Source organism: Microcaecilia unicolor, unplaced genomic scaffold (assembly GCF_901765095.1).
Source record: "Microcaecilia unicolor unplaced genomic scaffold, aMicUni1.1, whole genome shotgun sequence".
Taxonomy (NCBI): domain Eukaryota; kingdom Metazoa; phylum Chordata; class Amphibia; order Gymnophiona; family Siphonopidae; genus Microcaecilia; species Microcaecilia unicolor.
The window spans coordinates 57,253-70,401 of NW_021963405.1; the positions used below are offsets into that span (position 1 = coordinate 57,253).

Sequence of the window (13,149 nt, forward strand, 5' to 3'; positions counted from 1 at the left end):
ACTGTTACTGGTTTACAGTCGCTTTAAAACCTTATTGTATACAGTGGTATATCAAGTAAAATATATCAAATCAAATACAAAACCTTCCTTCTAAAACTCTGAGATCAATACGCTAATATGAAGTTCCCACCCCCAAAATTTCTAGAGCTACAATTACGTACAGTTCCTCATTGGTCTGCATGGCACAATACAGGGCCGCTGAGAGGGGGGGGTGAGGGGCAAAATTCCCCGGACCTGGCCTCCAAGGCGGGCCCAGTGCCGGGGTCTCTCTCTCTGTCCTGCTCCTGACAGGACCCGGGTGATTGTGTCTCGACAGGAGCAGGAGAGAGAAACCTCCGGCGCCGGGCACCCCCTTGAAGGTTGAGGAGCAGCACACACAGCAGGGCTTCGGCCCAGAGCCTCTGGTTTGGCTGGCGGGGGACCCCCCTAGGGCCCACCAGCAGAAGAGGTCTTCCTCCAGCGCTGCTCTTCACTCTCTGCTTTATTGAATCCGAGCATGCGCGATGTGAGAGAAAAGCAGCAGAAGGCAGGGCAGGCAATGAGGCGGAGTGAAGAGCACTGCAGCCCTGGAGGCAGACTTCTGCTGGGGGGGCCTCGGGATCCCCACCAGCCAAGGTATTTAGAGTGGGGGGGGGGGGGGAAGAGGACAGAAGTGGTGGCAATCCTGGGGGGAGGGGGCGGCGGCCCAGAACCGGCTCAATCTCTCGGTGGCCCTGGCACAATAATAATACACAGCAGCATAGACTCCTCTTTCCCAATGTCTGCGTACAGCAATGTAACCCAATACGTGTCACCATAACGCAAGTGCATTAACTTACCGGCAGGGCAAGATTCGTACCACATCATTTGGTTTGTATCCTTCAATACAAACTGCACAGTTATCAAAATCTGACTCGGTTTCCTACAAGACAGAAAATACAAACTTTTGTAACTCTTTCTTCTGGTAAGGTTCAGTACAAGAGACAAATGAACAACCTCGCTCTCTAGAATAATCCTTTTAGAAATCCCTAAATCTCCACACTGCACTACAAACATTGAATTTAAGATTATAGTGCCCACAGACGGAGGACATGCGTGAAGGTCCCAATTTTGGGGTGTCTGCAGAATTTGGTGTCCCTAGCACGTGTCTACGTTGTCCATTTTCAAATCCATCCCAGTTACAGTGGGGTCGATATTCAGACAGTAGGAGGGTGCCCAGCGCCTCCTGCGGTCGGTGTTCAGCCCAGACATTCAATGCCAGGCTGTTTCCAGTAACCGGCACTGAATAACTGGTTTACTTTTGAACGGTTTAAAGTTAACCAGCTAAGTCTGTATTCAAAGATAGCCAGTTAACTTTAAACCGGCTAAAGATATACCAGTTATTTAAGTAGCTTGATGCGGCCGCTCATAATAGCTGGATATAAATTGAATATTCAGCGATAGCCGGTTATCTCCTAGGCGCTAACCGGGAATATTCAGCAGGAGATAACCGGCTATCCCCTTCTGAATGTCACCAGTTAAATGGTTTTGGATATCGGCTGGAGTATCTTTAATAGTGAAAAAGCAAAAAAAGGGAAAGTTTCACCTTAGATCAGCGTTTCCCAAACTGTGCGCTGCGACACCCCAGTGCGCCGTGGCGAACTCACAGGCGTGCCACGGGACATTTGGGAGTTCACACGCAGAGTGGTGGAACAACGATTGGTGCAGTATCGTTCACTTTCCTCTCTCCACCGCCCACCCGCTTGCTCGCTGCAGGCAGTGATGTAAGAGATGCCTTTGGCCTGCCCCTGAAGCCTTCTTTGAACAGCATCCCGCCTACGCTGGAACAGGAAGTGGCTGTACAAAGAAGGCTTTCGGGGCAGGCTGAAGGCAGCGCTTACACATTGCTGTCGATGCCGGCAGCCTGGATGTTTGGAGGCCTGCTCCCGCCCCGGGACCCTAGCTGCTCACTACTCAGCAGTCAGGGAGGGAGGATGGGGCTGCAGGACATTATGTTGCCTCCCTCCTGTGCTCAGGTCCGGGCTCTTCTCCGCCCTTCTCTCCCCAGGAACAAGGTAAAAAATGGATTATAATGGATTAGAAGGGGGCATGGGTTTGGGGGGGGGGGATGGTACATGGGGGACAGAGGAAGAAATATTGGACATGGAGACCTGTGTAGCCAGGGGGAGGGCTGAGACCTGTGTGGCTGGGGCGGGGGGGAGGTGCCGTGAAAAATTGCTCAGACACTAAGGGTGCTGCGAGCCAAAAAAGTTTGGGAACCATGCCTTAGATTAACAAATCAGCACCAAGATAAAGGTGCACAAAACCCTTTTTTTTTTTTTTTAAACACAATGTGATGAACCTTTTTTTAAAGCGACATATTAATTTTTAGAACCTTTCATTTTTCGAAGAAAATACAGTATTTTAAAGGTGGCTCTCTTATTTTCATGTATATATATATTAACAAACCATAAATTATTTAAGTGAATTAACTTTTTAAAGAACAGATGGATGAGTCATCATAATACTTCACTGAAAATCAGAAAAAGCATTTAAAAAGTTGCCCCTTAAATCTCCACAGAGTAAATTATTTTTGTCAATTTCCATCACATTAATTAAGGCAATAAAAGGCTGCCATCATTTTTCCTGTCTGGAAAAACTGGGCCATTTAGACAGCCAGATGCTCCCATGTGCCTTCTTCAAGTGGCCAGCATGGGGGGGGGGGGGGGGGGGAAGCAGCTTCCCCTTCCCCGTGAAGATGTTGCTGAAATACCTCCCCTCCAGCCCCCAAAGACACATTAATGACTGCAGCCTAGCTTTGGCCCCTGCTGACAAAGACCCGTAGTTCCCTCCTCCCCAAATACCAGCACTCCCCCTGGAGGCTCTAGGCTAAGTTGGGCAGGAGTGATCCCCAGTCACTCCCATCCCAGAGATCCTCGGTTCAAAATGGCACCCACGACCCCTAGCAGTAGTCTTCTGGTTCTTCTGAGCTCAGGGGGTCTTTTACTAAAGCTTAACTCGAGTTATCTGCAGCAGGGCCCATAGGAATAAAATGGGCCCTGCTGCAGAGCTAAACTTTAGGAAAAGACCCCCTCAGAGAGCCATCTGTACCAGTATTACTGGATGATGTAACCCACTAGTGTGGCTGAATTATCCATACATCTAGATTCCCCCAGACATGTCCTCTTTTTCAGGAGACTATCGGGGATCCGGGCAGTTTTTACCAGCCTGCTGTTTGTCTGGGTTTCTGGGCAGGCAGGCTGCTGGGCGGGCACACTGTCTGGCTGGTGGGTGGGCAGACTGGCTGGCGGGTCTCAGGGTGCCCAATGCACCCTGGTCATCAAGTGGCCTCTTCAGGGCAGGAAAGAACCCCACTCTTTCCTGCCTGGCGCTACTGATGACCTGCTTGCTGCTGAGACTTCAAGCAATGACCTCGTGAGACTTCTGCAGGGCCAACACTTGAAGTCTCGGAAGCCATTTTGAAGCAGCGCCAGCAGCAAGCAGGTCAGTGGGAGCTGGGCAGGAAAGAGTGGGGTTGCGATAAGTTACATGAGGGGAGGGGAGGGGAGGTGGATGGAGGGAGAGGGCTGTAAAAAAAAAAAAAAAGTGGGTGGAGGGAGGCTGGAAAAAAGATTGGGGAGGGGGACGTACATGAGGGGAGGGAAAAGGGGAAAATACAGCATATGGATAGAAAAGGATGGAGAGGAGAGCAGGGTATACTGCTCGTGGATGGGAGGGAAAGGAAAGGGGGACATTCTCATGGATGTCTGCTTTTTTGGAAATGTACATCTTTTCATTTTGCACTTAGCAGAATACGGAAAAACATGCATTTCTGTTACTTTACCAGTATTTTCACTGCAGTATTTATTGAATCAGGCTTTCTTGGGGGGGGGGGGGGGGGTCAAGGTGACTGTGCAGCGTGGGGGCTGCATTTTATTTTGTGTCCTCTTTTTTTGTCACGGCAAATATGGTGACCCTAAGCTTAACTCTTTCTAGGATCCCCTCCTTTCTTGCCGGATCCCCCTACCGGCCCTATGGTCTATACCAGTATTGCTTTTGTTCTGACACAACTGACAAAGTGAGGCGTATTTTCAAAGCACTTAGACTTACAAAGTTACACAGTAACCTATGGAACTTGGTAAGTCTAAGTGCTTTGAAAATGAGCCCCAAATTCAATTTAAGGCTAGATTAAAAGCCTTTTCTTTTTCTCAAGCTTCTGGGACTCTGCTACCTCTTTGGGGACCAGCATGAAAATGACTTTGGTCACTGAGTGTTCTGCTGTTAATGTTCTTTTCTTTTTCTATCCCTAGGCATTTATTTGTAAACTGATCTGATGGAAAACGAAGGGCAACACAGCAATTAAAAAAAAAAAAACACACACACATCTCTTTCCACAGGCATTCAGCCTGTTTGCAAAACCTCTACGTCCTTCACAGAGTCACCCTCTTTCCACCTCATCCCACATTTTTTTTGAAATCTCCTGTCTCAAATATCCTTACATATACTCCCACTCGGTTGTTTACCTTCACTCTCAACCAATCTCCGAGTCCTCTGCTAATCCCCATGTCCCTGTCCTCCCTCATCCTTAAGTCCCCACCTAGTTTCAGTCCTAAAAAACGTTTTAAAGGGGCACTGCCACCCCTAGGATTCCCCTCCTGTTCAACACCACTGTAGCAGACTCAACTCTTCTCATTCATGCCCCCAGGCTTACTCTCTTTCTCAGACCCTCCCAGATACCCCAACCCCAGGCTTATCTTCTTTCTCTCTTCCCTTACCAGTCTTCTTTTTAAAACTCACCTTTTCAGAGCTCAGTGGCGTAGCCACAGGTGGGCCTGGGTGGGCCTTGGCCCACCCACTTACAGCTCAGGCCCACCCAACTGTAGCACACGTTTAACGATAGCTGGTGGGGATCTCAAGCTCTGCCAGCTGAAGACTTCCCCCTAATGGTAACAAAAATGCTACTCTCCATGATACCAGCACCTGTGCATGCTCAGTTTTCTGCGCATACCTACTTCAGACTGCCAAGGTGGAAAGAAGCATTTTCCTGCCAGCTGAGATATATTTTTGATGGTTGGGAAGGGGGGGGGGGGGTTGTGGGGGGTAGAGAACATTTGGTGCCCATCCACTTCTTGCCTAGGCCCACCCAAAATCTGTTGTCTGGCTACACCCCTGTCAGAGCTGCCAAGGGGCTCAATCTTTGAGTGAGAAATTTTAAGACACACCCCCAGCTCTGCCCAGCCCACCCCACTATGCCCAGCCACACCCCCAGCCCCTCTCACCCCACCTCCTGGTTCCACCCCCTGACAGACCTCAAGTCTGCAGGAGACACCTTAATAAAACATCATCTCTGGCTGTCAGAGGACCAGTCTTATTAATGCATCTCCTGCTGCTGATGGAGGGGGAGGCTGTTGGGTGGGAGTTCTTGGCTTCCCAGTGGGAGTACATGAGATTACCCACTGGATGCGGGAGACTTGACGTCTACCCTTTCTACCCAATGGCAGGGGTGTCTCCTCAGGATAATTCCTCTTCTTCTACAGCCAGAGCCACTCACGTCTGGGCTAGGCTGCCAGTGTTGACCATAGCCACATGGGAGGGTAAAGGAGGCAGAAACAGAGGAGTGGGAAATAGTCTAGGCAATCCAGAGACAAACAAGAAGACTTCAGTTGATATGGAACAATTTATTGGTGAAGACTCAACACAGTACCGTGTTTCGGCTGGTAGCCTGCATCAGGAGTCTTTAAATAAAATGCAACACCATCAAATGGTCAATGACCATGTGGTCTTTAAAAAGACCTTTGCATAAAAAATGCGGGGTTAAATAATTGAGTGAACGCAGCTTCAAACAGGGTACAGAAGACACCATATCTAGCCCGAGCTGGTGGCAGTACTGGGTGGTGCAGGATGCAGTACTGGTGCCTGCTAGGAGAGGGCAGGGGACAACAGACCTTCAACCTTTCCAGTTGGGGCTGGTGATCATCGGAGGCAGTGGAGAGCAAAAATATGGAAAATCCAAATTGACTCCATGACGCTCTGCAGCACATGTGGTTGTTACGGAAAGCAGTGGATTTCTGTTTATATCACATTTTTGGTGAGACACTAGCCGATAATCACTGGACTGTATGAAATCAAGCCATTTGTTCTTCAAACATGCAAACTATACTATTTCTCTGCATTTTACATTTATTACTGTCATTTCCTGAAAAAGAAAGCTTACCTTGTCCCCCTTCTTGATGGTCCTGACTTGCAGCTTACCAATTGCTTTTTTTGCAGCATCTCCAAGCCGGCGCTGTAAAATTAAAATAATGAATCACCATAACACATATTTATACAAAAACTAACAACATATTTTCTAAAGCATAGCTGCTGAGAAAATAATTCTTGCTTAAATAAAAGTATCATATATTGACCAGTGCACTACGATAAGAGGGATATGTAGCTAGTGTAATACTATGTATTTTCTAGGAATATTACACACGTATTATTACACACCACACACAGGGGGTCTTTTACAAAGGCACGCTAGTATTTTAAGCACGCTGAAAATTCACGTGCACTAAATGCTAAGATGCTCATAGGAATATAATGGGTGTCGTAGGGGCATAATTGAAAGGGACGTCCAAGTTTTGTTCAGGACGTCCTTGCAAAACATCCCGATGGAGGGGCGGGGAAACCCGTATTATCGAAACAAGATGGACGTCCAACTTTCATTTCCATAATACAGTCAGAGACGTCCAAATCTTGAAATTTAGGTCGACCCTAGCGATGGTTGTCCCTAGACTTGGCTGTTTCTGATTTTCGTCGATAATGGAAACCAAGGATGTCCATTTCAGAAACGACCAAATGCAAGCCCTTTGGTCGTGGGAGGAGCCAGCATTCATAGTGCACTTGTCCCCATGACATGCCAGGACACCAACCGGGCACCCTAGGGGGCACTGCAGTGGACTTCATAAATTGCTCCCAGGTACATAGCTCCCTTACCTTGTGTGCTGAGCCCCCCCCCAAAAAAAAAAACCCACAACTGTACACCACTACCATAGCCCTTATGGTTGAAGGGGGGCACCTAGATGTGGGTACAGTGGGTTTCTGGTAGGTTTTGGAAGGCTCGCTGTTTCCTCCACAAACATAACAGGTAGGGGGGGATGGGCCTGGGTCCGCCTGCCTGAAGTGCACTGCACCCACTAAAACTGCTCCAGGGACCTGCATACTGCTGTGCTGGACCTGAGTATGACATCTGAGGCTGGCATAGAGGCTGGAAAAAATATCTTGAAAGATATTTTTTGAGGGCAGGAGGGGGTTAGTGACCACTGGGGGAGTAAGGGGAGGTCATCCCCGATTCTCTCCAGTGGTCATCTGGTTATTTCGGGCACCTTTTTGCCTTAGTCATAAGAAAAACAAGACCAGATAAAGTCGTCCAAGAGCTCGTCAGGGACGCTTTTTTTTCCCCATTATGGGTCAAGGACGTCCATGTGTTAGGCACACCCAAGTCCCGCCTCCGATACGCCCCCTTGAACTTTGGCAGTCCCTGCGACGGAAATCAGTTGGGGACGCCCAAAATCGGCTTTCGATTATACCGAGGACGTCCATCTTCCGATTTGTGTTGAAAGATGGGCGTCCTTCTCTTTCAAAAATGAGCCCGATAGCGTTCAGTGCACACTAATTTTTAGCATGCAATAAAAACGCTGATATGCCTTTGTATAAGGGGCCAAAGTGTCTAAACTATTGTGTTAAGCAGCTACAAACCAAATCACTGCACCAGGAAGAGAAACGGAGAAGCCTGTGATCAATTTTGACTTCAGTTCTATAAATAAAAGGTTTTATTTTTTCTAAATGACAAGCAAAAATACAATACATATATTGTACGCTGATAGCAAACATAAAAGGAGTCTGATTTAGCACACGGGTTTAACTTGTGCTACTGCCAATTGTCAAGGCTTCAATTGTAGCTATAGTTACGTTAATTCAAACTCTTTCCTGTTTTTTTTTTTTTAAATAACCAAAGGGTGTTAAGCCCTTAGGGCTAGATTCTATATATGGTGCCAAAAAAATCTGGTGCCGAAAAAACGTTATTCTATAAGCCGCGCTTAAAGTTAGATGTGGTTCACAGAATAGCACTTACGTCCTGGAATCACGCCTATCTTTAGGCATGGCCATTTGCACCAACTGAAACATGGTGCAAATGTATATACCTAAATTAGGCGCGTATCCTCGTTATTCTATAACACGTGTTCATTTTAGGAACATCCCCGTTACGCTCATGCCCCTCCCATTTCTGCACTGTTCCAGACCAGCTGCCAGTAACCAGAAAGTTCGTAGAATCGCGGCAGAGAGGAGAGCGAGGCCTGGGGGGGGTCAGAGAAGGAAGGTAGGAAAAGGTGTTGGACCTGCGGGAGGGAACAGTGGTGGCTTAGAGGGGAGACAATTTGAACATAAAGGAAAGAGAAGGGAAAAGGGGAGACAAGCTGAGCATAAAGGGAAGGGAAGAGGGATAACAACATAGATTTGAGAAGGAGGCAAAGGAATTAAAGAAAGCTGAACATGATAGATCAGTGCCAGACAGACATATGGCAGGAAAAAAGAAAAGAAACAGTGAATGAAAAGGGAGCCCTGGAATCAAACTTAAGAGCAGAACCAAAGATTCGGAACAAGATGAATGAAATAATAAAATCACCAGAATACAAAGGTAGAAAAAATAATTTTATTTTCAGTTTAGTGACTGAATTCCCTCTCTCTCTCTCCTTATAGAATCGTGCCTAGCACCGATTCCACACTGAACTTTTAGGTGCTGCACTTTATGCCTGCTTAAACCAGGTGTAAATGCTGGCCCATAAGTTAGGCACACCCAGGACAAATTCTATAAATCCACGTGCAAATCTGCGGAATGCCCCTGCCACACCCCCTTCTCAGATCTGCACAAATCAAGTTAGGTGCCATGCTTTAAACAATAGCGCGCAGCAAGATACACACTCAAATTTTTATTGATGTTCTAGTGCTCATTATTCAATTTACCTGTGCATGCATCAGAGCTGGGCACCGATTTTTGAGCACCATAGACTGGATGGACCATGCAGGTCTTTTTCTGCCGTCATCTACTATGTTACTATATGTTACTATGACCCCGAGCTGATTCTGTCGAGCTTTTAGCATCTTTTCATTCATTTTGGAACTAAAAGGGTTTTTGCCTATGATGATATAATTCCCAGCAGACGCTTTCTCAACCCTTGTCATTACTAAATGACTACTTGGGTTGGAGGTTGGGTTAAATTCAGAGGCTTTTCCCTTAATTCCCTTTAAAACACAGATGCACTCCACAGAATCTTTAGTCTATTGTTGAAAAGACTATTTTTTGCCATTACATGAGAGAGTTTTGTTTTGTTGTATACTTATTTATTTTTATTTTCGTTACATTTGTACCCTGCACTTTCCCACTCATGGCAGGCTCAATGCGGCTTACATGGGGCAATGGAGGGTTAAGTGACTTGCCCAGAGTCACAAGGAGCTGCCTGTGCCTGAAGTGGGAATTGAATTCAGTTCCTCAGCTCCCCAGGACCAGAGTCCACCACCCTAACCACTAGGCCACTCCACCACTCAATATATAATACCCTCTCACCCTCAGGTTGCGACACATACCAACCTCTATGACAGCTTCAAATGTTATGGCCAGTCCTATTAGAGCAGCAAGCAGGTTCCTGGAATAGCCTAGTGGTGGGTGCAGTGAAATGCAGAGAAAGGACCTAAGCCCATAACCCACTCTATTACACTTGTGGTGGAAAGTGTGAGCCCTCCAAAACTCACCCGAAACCTACAATACCTACATATAGGTGACACTTGCAGGCATAAAGGCTACTGTAGTGGTGCACAGTTGGGTACAGTAGGTTTTTGGTGGGTGTTGGAGGGCTCACCATACAGTCTAAGGGGGTAATGGTGAGATGTGTACCTGGGACCTTCTATGTGAAATCCACTGCAGTGTCCCCTAAGGTACCCTACAGTCTCCTAAGAATGCTGGCTCTTCCTACATCCCAATGGCTTGATTTTGTGCGCTTTTCACTTGGACGTTTTATTTTCGAAAATGGTCCAAAAAGATAGACGTACTGAGCGCAATAACATCTAGCAAATAACCATTTTCAGAAAAAAAAAAGACATTTTCCAGGTTCAAAAATGGCTATGTCCGCTACCAGGTTTTTGGACGTTTTCCACAAAACGTCCAAAGTCAGATTTAGATGCCGCCCTTTCTGCCTCGCCTCACCCCACGCGTGGAACAAACTCCCCGAGCCCATACGCCAGGCACCCTCCCTGCCCATCTTCAAATCCCTGCTTAAAGCCCACCTCTTCAATGTCGCCTTCGGCACCTAACCTCTACACCTCTACCCAGGAAATCTTGACTGCCCCAACTTGACAATTCGTTCTTTAGATTGTAAGCTCCTTTGAGCAGGGACCGTCCTTCTTTGTGTATTTTGTACAGCGCTGCGTAACCCTAGTAGCGCTCTAGAAATGTTAAGTAGTAGTAATATTGAAAATGCCCCTCTGTATGAAGGACTGGTGATGAAGTGGGTTCTAAAGCACGGGGCTATGAGAGGACTGAGCTTTGAGCATTTAAGGTGTGAACACTTATACCTGCCATAGAACTGATCTAAATGCATGTGCTCAAATAGCAAAAGACTTTGTGATCTACATGAAGCATGTGTCCCACCCATGCTTCATCCAAACTGTGCAAAAAAATACCACAGCAATACGGCGGCATTTTACATGCCATTTTTTTCAGCAACGGTCTTTCTAAAGACCAGCTCATTTTTATTTTTACAAGACGTACTGCCGAGGATAGACGTGATTGTCAAAATACGCATCAAGACTCCTGAGGTAGGCACGTGTGTACCGAAACATGGTACCGTGTCGAGTCATTTTAAATAAACAGCTTTAATTTTACATTGGGAGTCCTGAGTCTGTTTTCAAAGAGCCTGATCCAGTTCCCACTCCTAGTTTTCTGGTTCTCATACACTCTGTCCATGTGACCACCAACTGCACAGTATACACCATTATATATAATTGACTAAGTAAAGAATACCGCTTAGCCAGAAACGGCACAGATACGCACATGTGTGTTTTTATGCACGTTACTAGGATAATGGTATTTGTGTCCTAAACCTAGGCAACTCCTTATAGAACTACCCCAATTGTGTAATAAATCAAATTTGCATTCCTTTTTATTTCCGTGACCTTATCCTCACGGTTTATGCCCCTTTGCAATGTTTGGTGTGAATAGCACAGATTTTCACATGCAAGCAAACTATGCTGTGCTTGCAAAAATAAAAACTGGGGCCTATGAACAAAAACCATTTCCAACAATCTGGGGGCTCATGTGGGTACACGACGATGGTACGAAATGCATTTATGTGAATGTGAGAACATGAACGTGCTAACTCACCTGGTTTCTGTCGCGTGCGTTTGCATATCTAAATCTCTGGATATAGTAGAAGACAAGCCACGCAAGCGAAATGATCATCAGAACGATGAAGGAGATGGAGACAAACACTACAGAGGTACGGCTGACGTATTTTTGCAAGTTGCGTGTTCCGATCGTTATGTAGATCATCACAGTAATATTCCTTTCGAGCAGGCTCACCAATTCTTTTCCCTTGGCTTCAGGGATCATTATTGCTACTATGTCTTCTACACCTGTCGGAAAGGAGAGAAAAACGCAGTAAGAACAATGCCAAAAAAAATGGCTTTCTGGAATAATACGCTTGTTAAACACAGACACTTAAGCCAATAAAAGTAATTGGGCGAGGGTGCGATCTGTGTCCGCCAAAACCAGAGTCCAATTACACACACACACATATATATTTCTGACATTCCATACGCTATGCACGAGTTTAAATCAGTGGCGTAGCTACGTAGGGCCATGGGGGGAGCTTGGATTAGACAGTTTAAGTAACTGGTTAAACCAGGGGAGTAGCCAGACCTCACGGTGGGAGGGGGCCAGACCCCGCCAGCTAAAGCCTTGTCCAGCGCCGGTCTCCTGTGCCGCCCTGTTGCCCTGCCCTTTCTTCCCCCTCACATCCTGCACGCTCCTTTTAGTGAAATTGAGGAGCGTACAGGACGTGAGGGGGAAGAGAAAGCAGGACAGGAGACCAGCGCTGGAGAAGGCTTCAGCTGGCGGGGGTTGGGGATCCCCCGCAAGCCAAGGTATTTCCTGCAGCAGTGGGAGGGGAGCGGCAGGGCAGCGAGGCGGCGGCGAGGCAACAGACCAAATTACCCCCACACACACCTTGGGCTCTGGCCCCCTCCCACCGCGAGGTCTGGCTACACCCCTGGTTTAAATCAGTTGTACGTGGATAACCCTGACTATTCAGCAGCACTTAACCAGTTACTTCAACTGTCTAATCCAAGCTCCCAAGTCCTATCTACAAGCCTCACAAGCATCCTATGCACTTCCTGTTTCAAATTAATATCACCATCACCACCAAATTAGATTGCAGCAAAATAGGCTCTGCAACCAAATCTAGGCAGAACAAAAAAAAGCTCCCAATACCTACCTAACATAAAAACATACTGAAGCTATTGTTTTGGCTGCAGCCACTGCCCTTTCAAATCACAGATCCCTCCTAAATAACACAACTCCTTACTTTCACTCTGACCATTCATCCAAGCAAGTCCTCCTGGCAAGCACAACTGATTTAACACCTGATCTGCAGCCTGTGGTCTAAACAATCCAAATCCTCTCCCTTGATCAAATTAAGACAGCGTATCGGGTCACGGGGTCGGTTGGGTTATGCATTTGTTATACCACCTTTCTCTGGTACAATCAGAGCGGTTTACACATTATATACACGTACATAAGTGCAAGCTTTCCACTAATCAACCCAAACTTCCTTAGCGCAAATCAACCTCTTCTCCCTCCTCAACCTCTCCATGACCACAAAAATTGGATTATCCAAACAATGAGATACACTAATTTTCTGATTTCCCCTGTACTCCTACCACAGTTTCATGTTAGACAAATCTCTACCACTTCCACACTCCCCACCACACCTCTTCCTTTAAACCAATCACATCTCCCATTTCCCCAAACCACAAAAACCTCTCTCCCACCCTTCCTCCTAGCAAGGAACTGCACAGAGCAGCTGGCACTGCTGGTCCTCTGCCCCGGAACAGGAAGTAATGTTAGAGGGGGCAGGGAACCAACGGAGCAGACAG

General features: G+C 46.8%; 1 protein-coding gene across 1 annotated transcript in view; it reads right to left on the reverse strand.

Annotated features, from left to right (window-relative positions):
• Positions 1 to 11,628, reverse strand: part of LOC115459299 (RING finger protein 150-like) — a gene marked incomplete at its 5' end in the record, with an annotated part of 51,277 nt that extends 39,649 nt beyond the window's left edge. Inside the window, 3 exons of the mRNA XM_030189144.1 lie at positions 819 to 901; positions 6,173 to 6,244; positions 11,378 to 11,628. Coding sequence (XP_030045004.1) covers positions 819 to 901; positions 6,173 to 6,244; positions 11,378 to 11,628 — 406 coding nt within the window. The remainder of the gene's footprint in view (positions 1 to 818; positions 902 to 6,172; positions 6,245 to 11,377) is intronic.
• Positions 11,629 to 13,149: the final 1,521 nt, after the last annotated feature.